Source organism: Anabrus simplex, chromosome 5 (assembly GCF_040414725.1).
Source record: "Anabrus simplex isolate iqAnaSimp1 chromosome 5, ASM4041472v1, whole genome shotgun sequence".
NCBI classification, from domain to species: Eukaryota; Metazoa; Arthropoda; class Insecta; order Orthoptera; family Tettigoniidae; genus Anabrus; species Anabrus simplex.
In genome coordinates, this window is record NC_090269.1 from 204,763,501 (window position 1) to 204,778,518 (window position 15,018).

The 15,018-nt window shown below is 39.0% G+C and overlaps 1 protein-coding gene across 7 annotated transcripts in view; it reads right to left on the minus strand.

Annotated features, from left to right (window-relative positions):
• Positions 1-15,018, minus strand: part of LOC136873917 (phospholipid transfer protein C2CD2L) — a 430,499-nt gene that overhangs the window by 88,750 nt on the left and 326,731 nt on the right. For all 7 annotated transcript variants that reach the window (XM_067147258.2, XM_067147261.2, XM_067147262.2 and 4 more), the window contains exons 3-4: positions 14,616-14,795; positions 11,905-12,108 (exon numbers count right to left, since the gene is read on the minus strand). In XM_067147258.2, coding sequence (XP_067003359.2) covers positions 11,905-12,108; positions 14,616-14,795 — 384 coding nt within the window. The remainder of the gene's footprint in view (positions 1-11,904; positions 12,109-14,615; positions 14,796-15,018) is intronic.

Below are 15,018 nucleotides of genomic sequence, written 5' to 3' on the forward strand. Positions count from 1 at the left end.
CATTCCATGCCATCTCTCCACTGACAACTTGCAACATATCACTTAGTCGAGCAGATGGTCTCCTTATTTCCAGGTTTTCCCAGCCCAAAGTTTGCAATATTTTTGTAATACTATTTTTTTGTTATAGAGAGATTTGCAACCTTTATTTATGACCTCATTAATGAGATTACCCCAATGATGATCTTTCCTTATATTAACATATAAGTACTTACAGTCCTTACCACTCCATCAACACAGTGATTTAACCTGAGAGAACTTCTCCTCATGGTAAAACATACAACCAGACTTCATCCTGTTTACCATCATACAGTTGTCTGCTGCCAATCTCACAATATTGTTGAGGTCTTTTTGTAGTCGCTCACAATCCCATAAGTTCATCATCATCATCATCATCATCATCATCATCATCATCATCATCATCATCATCATCATCATCACCGTCGTCATCATCATCATCATCATCATCATCATCGTCATCATCATCTGCAGTTTTCAGCTGTTGGCCGGGTCTGTTTAATCCTGTAACTTATCATCTGCAAAAAAGTCTTGCCTGTGTTTCCAGTTCTTTATTCATATCATTTATACTAATAATAGTATAAATGGACCTTTGTAATTTCTTATAAAAACATAAAGGTCCAATAATACTGCCTTGCAGGACCACCCTCTTATGATTACAGGTTTAGATAATGCTTCACCTATTCCAGTTCTCTGAGTTCTCTTTTCTGGGAATTTAGCCACCCTTTCAACCACTCTTTTGTCTAGTCCAGTAGCCCTTATTTTCATCAGTAGTCTCCCATGACCTACCATATCAAAAGCCTTGGATAAGTCAGTTATGATACAGACTTCCTGATTCTAAAACATCTGCTATATCGTGCTAGAATCCTACAAGTTGAGCCTCACTGGAATAACCTTTCCTCAACCCAAACTTGCCATTATCAAACCAGTAAGTAATTTTACAAATGTGTCTAATATAATCAGAAAGAATGCTTTCCCTGAGCTTACAAGCAACACATGGCAAGCTGACTGGCGAGTAATTATCGGCTTTATGTTTATCACCCTTCCCTTTATACACTGGAGCTATATAATTGTAACTCTTTATTCATTTGGTATAGTTCCTTTGTGCATACAGGGGCTATAGTTGTAACTCTTCATTCATTTGGTATACTGTAGTCCATTTGTGTAAACGGTAATCAAATAAATACTTCAGATATAGCACAATATCCCAACTCAATACCTTTAGTAAATCCCCAGAAATCTTATCAATCCCAGCTGCTTTTCATGCTTTCAACCTCTGTATCTTTTTTTTGGAAATAACTTTATTATCATAGGTAAATTTCAGTACTTCCTCATTATTAGTCCTCTTCTCAAACTGGACATTATTCTTATACCCAACTATCTTAATACTGCTGACTGAATACCTGTACTTTCTATAAATCTTCACATATACAGTCTTCTTGGCCATCAATGATCCCCGGAATATCCTTCCTGGTTAGAATGTAAACTTAAGCATATAGCAAGTACTGTTTAGCTCTATGGTTATTTGGGGAGAGCTTCATAAACTGCAGGGCTCTAACTAGTCATTACCTAATGTTTATACTAATCATACTGCACAAGCATCAAGTGGGCTACAAGACACTTGCTACTCACTTAAATAAGATTGCATTCCAACCTACTACATCCTAAAACTCTGGGCTCTAATGATCTCAATGATCTCTACCTCTCCCTCCTCCCAATTCTAATGGCAACCAGACAAAATGTTTGATTGTGGTTCATATACAATCCTGAAGACCATTTCCCAGTCCTTGATGGAATAAATTCCTCCCCCTTTGTCAGTAATGGATTAGCAAGTTATAGGGAGTCTTTCACCTTGCTAATGGCTTTACGTCGCACCGACACAGATAGGTCTTATGGCGATGATGGGATAGGAAAGGGCTAGGAGTTGGAAGGAAGCAGTTGTAGCCTTAGTTAAGGTACAGCCCCACCATTTGCCTGGTGTGAAAATGGGAAACCACGGAAAACCATCTTCAGGGCTGCCAATAGTGGGATTCGAACCCACCATCTCCCGGATGTAAGCACACAGCTGCGCGCTCCTAACCGCATGGCCAACTCGCCCGGTAGTCTTTCATTCTAATGCCATTCATGGTCCTTCTCCTTCTTTTACTGATACTTTTCTCTTCTGGTTAGTGTTAAGAGGGGATGATTGTCTAGTTCTACTTCCCCTTAAATCAACAATTACCATCAGCACCACAACTGAATAAATGCATACAAAGCGATCATCGTCGTCGTCACCACAGCACTATAAATTTCTGTCTAGAGCTGGCCTTTTCAGCTCTATAAGATTTTCAGTTCTTTCTTCATAGCAAGTAAAGACTCTCTTCATTATACTCTTCCTCTTGTCTCAACAACTCTTCATTCAGAGATGTTACAAAGGAAGTCACTGTAACCAACAAACTTGATTTTTCTTTTCAGTTTTGATGGTGAGGTTACTCTTTTCACTTTACTCTCACAGAAATTTCTTTGGTGCTTTTCATTTCTGTCCAACAAGGATGCTAATTATTCCCTCTATCTATATTCCTACTGATTTTACAGGGTGGCGCACAAATAGTTGACACATTTCATCTTTTCATAAAAACTTTATCTGACAAAATAAAACATTCATACTTTATCCACAAGTACACTGTTCATTGGAAATACAGTTCACTATACCATATGCATTTAATATGACTTCAATTGCAGCATTCAACCTGTTCGAGGTGAGTGGACATATTCCTGTTGACTTTCCAAGAGAGATATTCATTAATCTCACTACCCTACACAACAGCACATTCCAAGCACATATTTCCATAACAGTTTGAAGCAATAAAGGTTAAGTTACATATTTTTTGCACTGCACTTTTTGATGGGAATATTCTGTTATTGTGTTCTGTTGTTACCTGCAGTGCCATAAGTGACAACTGTTATGAAAATGTGTGCCCAAATTGTGTGCAGTTGTAAAGTGAGATTAATGAAGATCTGAGAGAGAAAGTCGCTAGGAATATGTCCACATGCCTTGAAGAGGTTGAATGCCGCAGTGGAGCCCATACTAAACATGTGCTTGAGTGAACTGTATTTTGAAGCACCATTATATCTGTGTGTGAAGTACAAATGTCTTCTTTTATAAAACAGGCTAATGTTGTTATGAAAAGATTAAATATGTCAACTATTTGTGCGCCATCCAATATCATTACTTTGTTTTGCTTTCCTGATGTCGAAGTTTCTCTTGCACATAGAAGCACATTCCAAATAGAAGTATTTTAAAGGCCTTCTGTGTTTCTAGGCTTATGTGCTTGTTGGTTAGCAAATACTTTTTATTTTAGAAGGTCTTCTAGGGCATTGGTATCCTTTTGATTCCAAAAGCATCTGTTACCATAAGTGATGAAGGTATGAATATGTGCAGTTTGCCCTTCTCCCCCTTTTGTTGTTCCTTCTTCTCACAGCAATCTGCTATTGCATTTATACTTTATACTTTGTTCTCATCACTCTCATCTTAAGTTTTTTTGGTTTATATCTTATTAACTTGTCTTTTTTTTAATCTTAATTTTAACTTTACTTAATTAATCTGATGGTCTTGTTATTTTCTATTTCCTAACTCATTAGACATGGAGCAAATATGTCAATATCAATTCCTTCTCATACCGTAATATAATAGTACCGGTACCTATATAGCGTATTTTATCAATGGTCAACTGAATTCAAACCTTTCAACATTATTAGAACAGACACGGTAAATCACTGTCCATTTCTGAGGAAGCAGAACAAAGTATTTGTAAAATGTAAAGTTTATCTGTAGTTGTCTCTCTTATACACCATAAATCCAAGAGATATTTCTACAACAGTTAAATGTGCTACTCAAAGATGCTCATGTGGAATTGGTGCTTCTTGCATGCTGAGTGATACTACATTTTTCACATAAGTTAATATATCACACATGTTACCTTGTTCACTTTGTTCTCTAATGACTTATCTGGTCACTGTTTTGGTCAAACAAAATGAGCAAATAAAGAAATACTAAATGGTTTTCTTATCTACTACTTTCTTTCTATAAAGAAAATGTCATCAATAAGCCTGTCACAAGCATTATTTGATTTAATAGATGGACTCTTTTACAAAACTACTGCTACAGAGATAGTCAAAACATCAATATCAGTCACATTCAACAGACATTGGAGTGACAAGCACGATTTGTACACAAATCTTATCAGAGTTACAGGGCAGGCATCCTCAGAACCGGCTATCCTTTCATTCACATCAAGTCAATGCCAGAATGTTATCATGTCCAAAGTCGCAAAGCACATTTCATAAATCTTCTCTCCTACATTTACTAGACTTTTACAGGCAACACTTAAAACATTCCACACACATGGTAGACGTAGCTCACCCTCTGTGGGGAACTGCCTGAAATAACAGTTTCACCTGGCTGCCAAACTTGTCCTGTGATATTTCTAGGAAAGTAGCCCATATGCTACAAAGAAAAACAATTAAATAATAAATAGTTTTAAATGGATGAATTTAATATGAAAATTGCATTAAAACAATGGTAAAAAATACTATAATGCAAAAATTAAAATATATCTGGAAAGCATAAATGAATGCCTCTCCAATTACTACAGATCTGTCTTGCTCCCCAGGTTTTTGTCCTACGGGCATACAGCACATATGTGGGCAGGCAGGTGATCAATGTGAGTGCTTCAGCCACAGTGATGTGGTTACATCACAGGCCATGAAGATCAGTGTCGGGCGAATGTCTGCCAGTCACTCTCGAACACTGCGGTGATACCAAAGTTCAAAATGGAAGCAAAAACTAATGGAAAAGGAGAGCCTCACTGAATGTGACTAGAGAGAGCCAGTGGAAAGAACAGTTCTTTCGTACAAACAGGAGACCACGCAAAATGCCTATTATGTGGACAGTCTGCTATATCAAAAAGTATAATGTAGAACACCACTACAGAACAAAACACACTAATTTGCATAAGACCGTTGTAGGGTATGACTGAATAAAAATAGTTGAATATAAGTTTCTAAATACCATTTTCAGAAACTCAGAGAGCAAGGAAAATCTCAAAACACATTAGAATCAAATCAACCCCCATTGACTAAACAGCCCCCAAGGACCACAGCCTACCAAGCAACTGCTGCTCATCCCGAAGGCCTGCAGATTACGAGGTGTCATGTGGTCAGCACGACAAATCCTCACGCTTGTTATTCTTGGTTTTCTAGACTGGGGCCACTATCACACCATTAGATGGCTCCTCAATTGTAATCACGGAGGCTGAGTGGACCTCAAACTAGCCCTCAGATCCAGGTAAAAATCCATGATATGAGAATCAAACCCGGGGCCTCCGGATAAGAGGCAGGCACACTACTCCTACACTGCAGGGCTGGCAAACGCATTAGAACATTGAGCAAAATCAAACATAAAACTTGTTGAATTATAGTATGTATTACATTTTACAGAATGAATAACATTAATTATACTTTCCTTAGTAAAAATCTTGTCATTCCCATCCAAGAAATTGAAAATCGTAGCTTGTATTCAACCTTGTATCTTTGTACAATCACTCAAAAAGAGAATGAGCACATGGTGTTGTATAAGTTTCTGGCAGTTATACTTTTCTCCGAGACAAAGATATAACGTCTGCTGTCAGTATCCAAAGGGTTTATTATATTTTGGTCATTCAATTTTATTTTTTTACAATCTGCTTTATGTTAGTTCTTATGGCGATGCTGGCATAGGAAAAAGGCTAGGAATAGGAAGGAAGTCACCAAGGCCTTGATAAAGGTACAGCCCCAGCATTTGCCTGATTTGAAAGTAGGAAACCACAGAAAACCATCTTCAGGGCCGCTGACAGTGGAGTTTGAACCCACTCTCTCCCGAATGCAAGCTGACAGCTAATTGACTGAAACCGTGCAGCCAGTCGCTCGGTTTGATAACAACTAAAATTAAGTCTGTTAAAATATTACCTGTGAGGAACATATAATACCATGCACTTGTTCCATTTTTGAGTGACTGTATATTGTAACACAAAAATTGTTCTGTGTCAGTTTTCTTTGAATATGTAAATACACTGGCAGAAAAAAATATCCAAACACCATGAAGGGGTTCTGCTAGATTAACGAATACTGATAGGCATATTTATACATCTGAGAGATAACACTGATTCAAATTTCATGCAAATCGCATTAGCATGGCGCTAGTAGTGGCCCCATGACGTTTCACATCAAGTTTGCTTTAAATACGGGCTGTACTGTGCGAGAGCATTAGTTACCTGTGAGATTGGACAGTGTGATTGTGAGTGGGTCAATAATGTATTTACAACAACGAAGAGGCCAGTATCAACAGCTCACTGCGGTTGAACGAGACGTTTAATAGGGCTACGTGAAGGTGGATTTTCCTTCCGCACTATTGCAGAACGACTTGGCAGGAATAGGTACCTCCACTGTGCATGCGTGCTGGCAGCAGTGGTCATGAGAAGATATGCACCCAAGATGACCAGGCTCCGGACGTTCCCATGGCATCGCTGAGAGGGAGGACCGCCGTATTTAGCGTATGGCTGTGGCACAGCGGACTGCATCTGCAGCAGCGATTCAAACGGCAGTTGGCACCACAATGACGCAAAGAACTGTTCAAAATCGGTTACTTGAAGGACAGCTCCGAGCTAGATGCTCTGAGGCGTGTATTCCACTTACCTCAAACCACCACGGTCTGCAACTTCAGTGGTGTCAAGCGAGAGCTCATTGGAGGATGGAGTGGAAGTCCGTTGTGTTTTCCGATGAAAGCCAGTTCTGCTTTGGTGCCAGTAATGGCCGTGTAGTGGTTACAAGGACGCCAGGCGCGTGCCTGCATTCCACCTGTCTGCAGTGTTGACACCCTGGACCTACACCGGGAGTTCTGATCTAGGGAGCAATTTCCTATGACAACAGGAGCACTCTTGTGGTTATCCCATACACCCTGACTACAGATGTGTACGTCCGTCTGGTGATCCGACCTGTTGTGCTACCATTCATAAACAGCCTTCCCAGAAGTGTTTTCCAACAGGATAATGCATGCCCCCATGTACGAGCACATATGGGACATCATTAGACAACAACTTCAGCTTTATCCATAACCGGCATTAACCATCCCTGTATTGACCGATCAAGTGCAACAGGCATGGAACTCCAGCCCATAAGCTGACATCCGGCACTTGTACGATACAATGCATGCACGTTTGCATGCCTGCATTCAACAGTCAGGTGATTACACCGGTTATTAATGGACCAGCATGGCACATTTGCGATGGCTTTTCTCGCGCAGATATTAACCTGTAGTCTTGTACCTTTAATCAATTAAATACGTTCCCTCGACAAATATGTTGCCAAAATTTCCGTATTCTACATTCCTTATTTAATGGTGTTTGGATATTCTTTTTCTGCCAATGTATATAAAAATAAAACTATGTTAATATTAAGCACAGTATAAATCAAACAAGAATATTTGAAAAAGATGGTTTCTCTTGGGCTTATAGCGTTTTTTAATACTGAACTCCAATCAACATTGTGTTGAAAATGGTGCAAGGAAAGCTTCACAGTCACAATCGGACACCACTGTTCTGTGCCTCGCTAAGAGTGTTCACTCTCTTGCTTGACTGTGATGTAAGCCTGGCATGTAAGCTGCCTGCATTTTAGACAAGCCAGCCCAGCCACACTGCGCTGGTTCGAATGGGCAGCCAGCTGCACAATTATGCTAAAGCTCTTTGAGAAGATACTGGAGTGCAGAAGTTTTGCAATGAAAAGGGATTCTTTAATGTATAATTTAATATATTGACATGAGTCTCTCGCATTTCAACACTTCTAAATATCATTGAGTAGCATAATTCAAACCCCCAACATAAACATCAAAGATGAGTGCTTAACCAATTATATTATGCACCTGGGTAAAAGATGCGTTAAGAAAGTATACTATGGAAAAATTGGAAATTCCAGTACAATGAAGGGGTCTGTCTACAACACTCCAAGTGTGTATGGTGGACAAGTGTAAGGCAGCTATATGATGATAACATGTTCAGGTGCCTCTGTGCACACATGTGGAAACAAGTGTACAAGGAGTCCCCACCATAAGCTGCAACAATACATTGCTGAATCGTGCACAGTATGGAGTCAGTAAGGCCCTAGTATCACACCCTGTGGAATTTTGGCCCATGCTTGCTGCACCGCAAAGGTCAGTTCACCCACACTTAGGGGTGGCTGAGGGGAGTTGTTCAGGCATCTACCCATTATGTCCCACATATGTTCAAGAGGGCTTAGGTCCAGGGATCTGGTGGACCACTATAAAAGCATAATGTTTTGAAGAGCTTCCTTGGAGGTGCCAGCAGTGTGAAGGTAGGCACTGCCCTGCTGAAACATTGCATTTGCAATGATCGTCATTCAAGGGAAAACCACCAGATTGATAAACCTGTCCACAAACTGCCAAGCAGTCATTGTATCCTCAACAATCAGAAAAGGCAATTTCACATGAAATCCAATAGCTTACCAGGCAGTAATGCTTAAGTTGCCTCATGTGTCTCTTGACAGCAAGAACAGCACAACCTCTCTCCCAGGCATGATTGTGATGATCATTGTAGACGAGACGAAAGCACAATTCATCACTATGCCATTCATTGGCCCAGTGTGACCATTTCCGACACTATGACACTCTCAACCATCAATGTTGAGGGGTCAGTGGAACACTTGCTGTAGGGACATGAGATCGTAAGCCAGCTGCATGTGAATGGTTGTGACATGTGGTGCCACAGTAGCTTTAATTTCTGCTGCCGTTGCTCGGAAGCCTATCATGGGGCCTGATGCACTAATTCTCCTGCACTGTTGTTCACTGGATGGGTTCTGTCCCAAATATCCAAGCAGGTGCCCCTTCAATTGACTTTATTTACAAAACTAGAAGTTTAATTCCACCTAATCAATATATTGGATTTAAGATAATTAAAATTAAGTCATTCAAAATTTGAATGATCACTATGCCATTCATTTTCCTAGTGTGACCATTCCCGACACTAGGACACTCTCAACCATCAATGTTGTGGGTTCAGTGGAACACTTGCTGTAGGGACACAAGATCATAAGCCAGCTGAATGTGAAGGGTTGCGAATTGTTTCAAACTTTGAACAAGTTAATTTTAATTATCTTAAATCCAATGTATTGATTAGGTGGATTTAAACTTCTATTTCTGTAAATAGAGTCATATCCATCAATACGAGCCTCAACATGAAAATTATTCCCTTCAGTTGACCACTGCTGTCATACGCATTATGCCATAGATATATTTCGGCCAACATGTGCATTACAGCCTATACGGATAGCCACAAACCAATTATTCGGGCTCTGCTAAAGTTCTGTCATTCCAGTATCTTCTCAAAGATTTTTAGCAGGGCCCTCTCAACTCGTGACGATTATTGATACCCTGCTCATACCCATTGATGAGGCATGTTTCACAAGTGAACTCTTATATCACTGCACCTCCCAGACTACATGTTGTATAAGCTCTACTGGGCTTTGCATAGAGGAGATAGTTCATCCGTGACCAATCAGATGGAGAGGGCTGTATGAACCATCCGATTGGCCTGAAAATGATATCATTTAACATAGCTGGACCATTCCATATCTCCAATATCAACATAAATGATCTATTCCTTTGCAGTGTTACAATTTCCATTTCCCCTGGTGTATAATTTCAACATGATCTCCCACAAGTCCACCTCTTTATCTGTGTCATGGAGCAAGCAAGGGAGACAGATTGCAGCATGAAGTAGGAGCTACCTATTGTGATGAAGTACAGTGAGGACTTTGAGTGCCCAGAATTGCTATGGTAGCTGTTAAAGAATCCTGAAAAGTGGCAGCTAACAAAGCTATAGTAGGTCCAGCTAACAAGTAGTTGATAAAATATACTTTCACGCAGAAAATAAGCTTTGGATTGAAGATTGGATACAACAGTACTTGACATGGCAAGAAGCATTATCATTAGGTACCTTAAGCTTTAGTGTTCTAAACTGGAAAGTGGAGGAAGAAATAAGAACATACTGGGATTAGCAGAGTCTAGGTGGAAAGGAGAAGGTGAAACAGACCTGAGCAAAGTATTGTTAGAACTGAAGGGATAATAAGAAGGGAAGAAGGAATGATGAGGCACCTCTTACAGAGAGAGACTATAAATAGTTATAAGGGTATTTAGGCATTGTAGTAAGGATGCAAAGAGGAGGGTGTATAAGTCACTGGTAAGACCCCAATTAGAGTATGGTTCTAGTGTATGGCACCCTTACCAGGATTACTTGATATCAGAACTGGAAAAGATTTAAAGCAAAGCAGAACGATTTGTTCTGGGTGATTTCTGACAAAAGAGTAGTATTACAAAAATGTTGCAAATTTTGGACTGAGAAGACTTGGAAGTAAGGAAACAAACAACTTGACTGAGCAGAATGTCAAATCAAGAAAGGGACCGCTAGATTGAGAAGATATTGAAAATGCTGCTGTTTCTAAAGCTTTAAATTTCATCAGTGTTTTCCCTTGTCACCGGCGTTTTGCCTGCACGTTATATCAGGCTTGGTTTCTCAAAAAAAATTTGCTCCCACTCCCCTCCTAACCAATTTGATGTGATGGGTTTCTATAAGGATGATTTTCTGCCTGAATTTTCAACAGTGATTTCAACCTGTGCTACTATTGTTCATTTCCATCTATATCATTTGTTTTTCATTCCTTTTTTTTTCTTAGGTTAACACAGTTTTTACTTTCAATTATTATTTTAATTTAACACCTGTTTCACTGAATTTTGTCACAGTGAGTTGTCTTTTGCTCCTCATATTGATGTAAATATTGTATATTTGTGCTAATTTTGTTTCTGTCTAGGCTCTCATTTGTTTGTTTTTTCATTTGCTCCTTCATCATGTTTTTTTAGCATTTTTTAACTTATATTATGTAAATTATTTCAACCCCATTCATTTTTCACTGAAGATGGCTCAAATGAGCCAAAACACGTTTGAATTTGTTTACTCCGTCTAATGATGGAATATATGATGTATTGAATTAGGAGGAAACTCTCATTTTTCACCTTTGTAAAGTGAAAACCGTCAATACAGAATGATTCTAATATCTTGTAATGAGCAGAATGTTTCAAGCTGTGAGTGGAGAGATGGCTTGGAATAACATTAGTAGACAAATTAGTTTGAGTGGAATTTTAAAAAGTAGCAAAGATCATAAAATTAAGATAAAGTTGTAATTCTAGACAACAAATACTCATTTAATACATGTTATCAAAGGTGATTGATTGAATAAGTATGTTAACTCGTACATCATGATTGGTGTTGATCTACAAAGCAACAATGTAACTATCATCCCAAATAAAATCAATGAAGGAAGGAAGAAGCATTCTGACCCATCAAAAATGTAAGAGTTGGATAAAGAAAGAGAAAGGTCATGAGATGTGTAAAATAAGGAATTCTCTATACCACACAACACTAATACCATATGTAGAATTGAATACAAGTTAACCAACAGAGGTCACATAAAAATGATAACAGGTAGGTAGATTGGGGCACAAAATGGAAGCAATGATGGTAAAGAAATGATAGGGAATCTGCCACCTGGGCTCAGTTAACATGAGTGATTGCCCCACAAGTTCACAAGTGGGGGAGTACTTTGGAGGACCATTAATTCTGAGCATACAAGAACCTGATGAAGAGTCTTTCTTAAAGATTAGAATTGATTCCCAGATAATTAAAAATCAATCAATCAAATTAAAACTGCAATTAATACACTATAATATACCATCAACAAGAGAACTTCATATATGTAAATGTATAGTACTATAGATTTCACGAACATCCAAATTCAGTAGACACTAACCAGGCTGTCATAATGTAAAGGCAATAAATTGCCTGCATTATGTGTTTGACGAATTAATCTAGGACATGTAGGGTACTGTGACAGGTTGAGGTGTACACTGGTGTTCCGCAAGGCCGTGACGACGATTTCAGTGATGACATCCTGCAGCTGCTGCTCGTCCAAATTGCTCTTGATGCTCCCAACTGATGCAAGAGCTACTTTGATCTGAAAGGGCAGAAGAAAATAGAAATTCATGTTTTAATATCAAAGCACACTAAATTTATAGCATAATGTGTTTGATACATACACTTTTAAATCATGACTTATTGTGAATGAACTCATAAACAGTTACTCCTACTGTATAGTGGGAATCAAACAGAGTTAATTTATGAATAAATGATGAAAGATAAAAGACATGCTGATGTAAAGCAGAATGGGAAATCTTTGAGCTCTGAGACACCATAAGTACCAGTTCCTCAGCGGTCAGATTTTTCATAGTATCTGAAGAGTAAAACAAAAAGAAAAGGAAGGGTTACAGAAAAATTAAATGTTTAGCATTAAAGCAGCAGTCTCTTTTATTCATTGCCCCTTCCTTCTCAATCAAAATGGGCTAGCAGCTATTAGTTGACATTAAGAGGATTTCTCTGATTCATCAATGCTCTCCAAGTTTCATCTACAGAAGCTTTCTACTAAAAAATTGCAACAACTAGGTTACTAGCTCAATTTCTTGCATATAGCCAACGTTTGGATGCAGTGAAGGAGAGAGGGAGGGAAAAACTTGAGCTGCCCTTGACCTGACCAGGAATACAAACTCCTAAACATTTTAAGCACAGAGCTTAACAACACAGTACGGTACCTATATTTCATTTCTGCTAACAAAAATTGTAATCTCCATCATGCTTGAGCTCTAGTGGATCTTAGCCTGCTGAAGCAACTACTGCCCATAGGCCTGTAGATTATGAAGTGAAGCATGATCAGTGTGATGAATCCTTTTAGCTATTATTCTTAGCTTTTTAGACCGAGACCACTAACTCACCGTAGGAGAGCTCCTCAATAGTTCTCACCTAGGCTAAGTGAATATCAAACCAGTCCTCAGATCCCAGAAATCATCCCTGACCTAACCCAAAATCAAACCTGAGGCCTCCCGATGATAGGCAGGTTTGCTACCCCTAGACTGTGAGGCCAGCTAAAAAGAAATGTACGCACATTTCAAAATAGTATACCTAGTAATTTGTTTTACAAAAACTTTTTCATTCCTGAATATTGGAGCTTTGTCTTGATCAATGCCATGTTCCTTGACTAAATGGCAAGCATAACAGCCTTCAGTTCCTATCCAGGATGGGAATTTTTGTTGCATCTGGTTCATTTCTCTGGCTCAGGGACTGGGTGATTGTGTTGTACTCAACACACACCTCTTCATTTACACACAATACATCACTCTAACGAAATATCATAGAAACAAAAAAAATGCATCCTATAAAGGAACCATCACAGGGCTACATAAGTGGGAACAGGCATGGGAAATGGTAGTATAAAGAAAACTTCAAAATATTGTATTACACCAAGCATTTATAGCAGAATAATTTGCAGGATTCACTTTGTATGGTGTTGGACCACCCGTAGCGCGGAGGTAGGTGGCGATATGGTCCAGCATGGACGCATACAGACATCAGATATCCTCCTGAAGAAGATCTTGCCATAGCTGGCACAACTGACCCTCCAAATCTGTTGTAGCTACCATCTAATTTTGTTCCAAGGGTTCTTGATGGGTGAGAGGTCTCGGTACCTTGCTGGCCAAGGAAGTATGTTGGCATCATGAAGGCAGGCCAGAGATATCGTGATGAGTGAAACTGGGCATTATCCTGCTGGAAAATGATGTTGTCGAGCTGTTCAAGAATGGAAAGCACACACAGTTGCATAACTTCCTAGACATATCGCAGCACCATCAGGGTTCCTCGAATCATCACCAGTGGGAAGTGCGAATCAAAGGAAATACTTTTCAAGAAGCAATACTAACGCACGTACACTATTCCTAATCTGTTCACACACAGATCTTAGAAGCTTTCCAATTCAATGTGTGTTATGCAAAGTACCAAGTTTTTAAAAAACCAACAAATACTGAATTTGTTAATAGATAATCAACTACCCTTAATCCTTAAATATCAAGCTTTCTCACTATCCTGTACACTTCACTTATAATAGAATAGGAGGAGCCAGAGAAATGAAGTGTGCCTAGGACATCAAGCACCCTAAGTCCAGGTCTGATGACAAAAGGTGTCAAGTCTAAACACTTATTCTTCTTAACCTTTTAACTACCAACTTCTGATTGTAGGCCTCTTCCATATTTTTCCAAGCATTCTAGTCATGATCCACTTGCTTCACCTACACCATCATCCACTTCATAACAACACCAAAAACAAGCATAAGAACCAACAACAATGAATTAAAGCTTAAGTTAACAGAGAATATTTGAAAATGCAACAAAAATTCAAATGTAGCAGAATTTTGTCACTAGAAAAACTACAATAACATTTGTTGTTTCTTAGTAAGTGGTGTTGATTGCTATCTTAATAGGCAATGACAGATTCATGTCCCCATTTCTTATTTTGAAACATCACTGTAGGACCATCAACTACTGCATTTTGTGTTCTTAAGAACACATTATGACCTGGAAGGTATTTTAAAATCTTTATTGTGACTATTGTGAAAACAAGGAGTGTTCCTGTACTCACATCTGGCCAGCCGTCACACTTGACGTCTGCAAGCAGCTTCTCAGTGATACAGATGATGTTGAGCCTTGCTCGGAAGCGGTTCACGTTCACTCGGTAATGAGACACCTCTACTTTCTCACCCTTCTGGCGGAAGGCCTTCATCTGCATCGCGGGCGTAGCCTCACAGTCACATGTGATCGTCTGTAACAACACAAAATACAAGAATTTTCATCTACACAATTTCAAAGTACAAAAGTGGAGGTAATGTATTAACTGGTTCAGGGATTTTTTGAACATTTTGCTCCCCTAATCTGCATGGAAATATTAATAAGAGTTTCACCTTGTTTTCTTGACATGGCATAAGCCAAAAGCCCATATCATGTTTACAATACTCTTCTCATTAATGCCAAAATAGTTAAATATG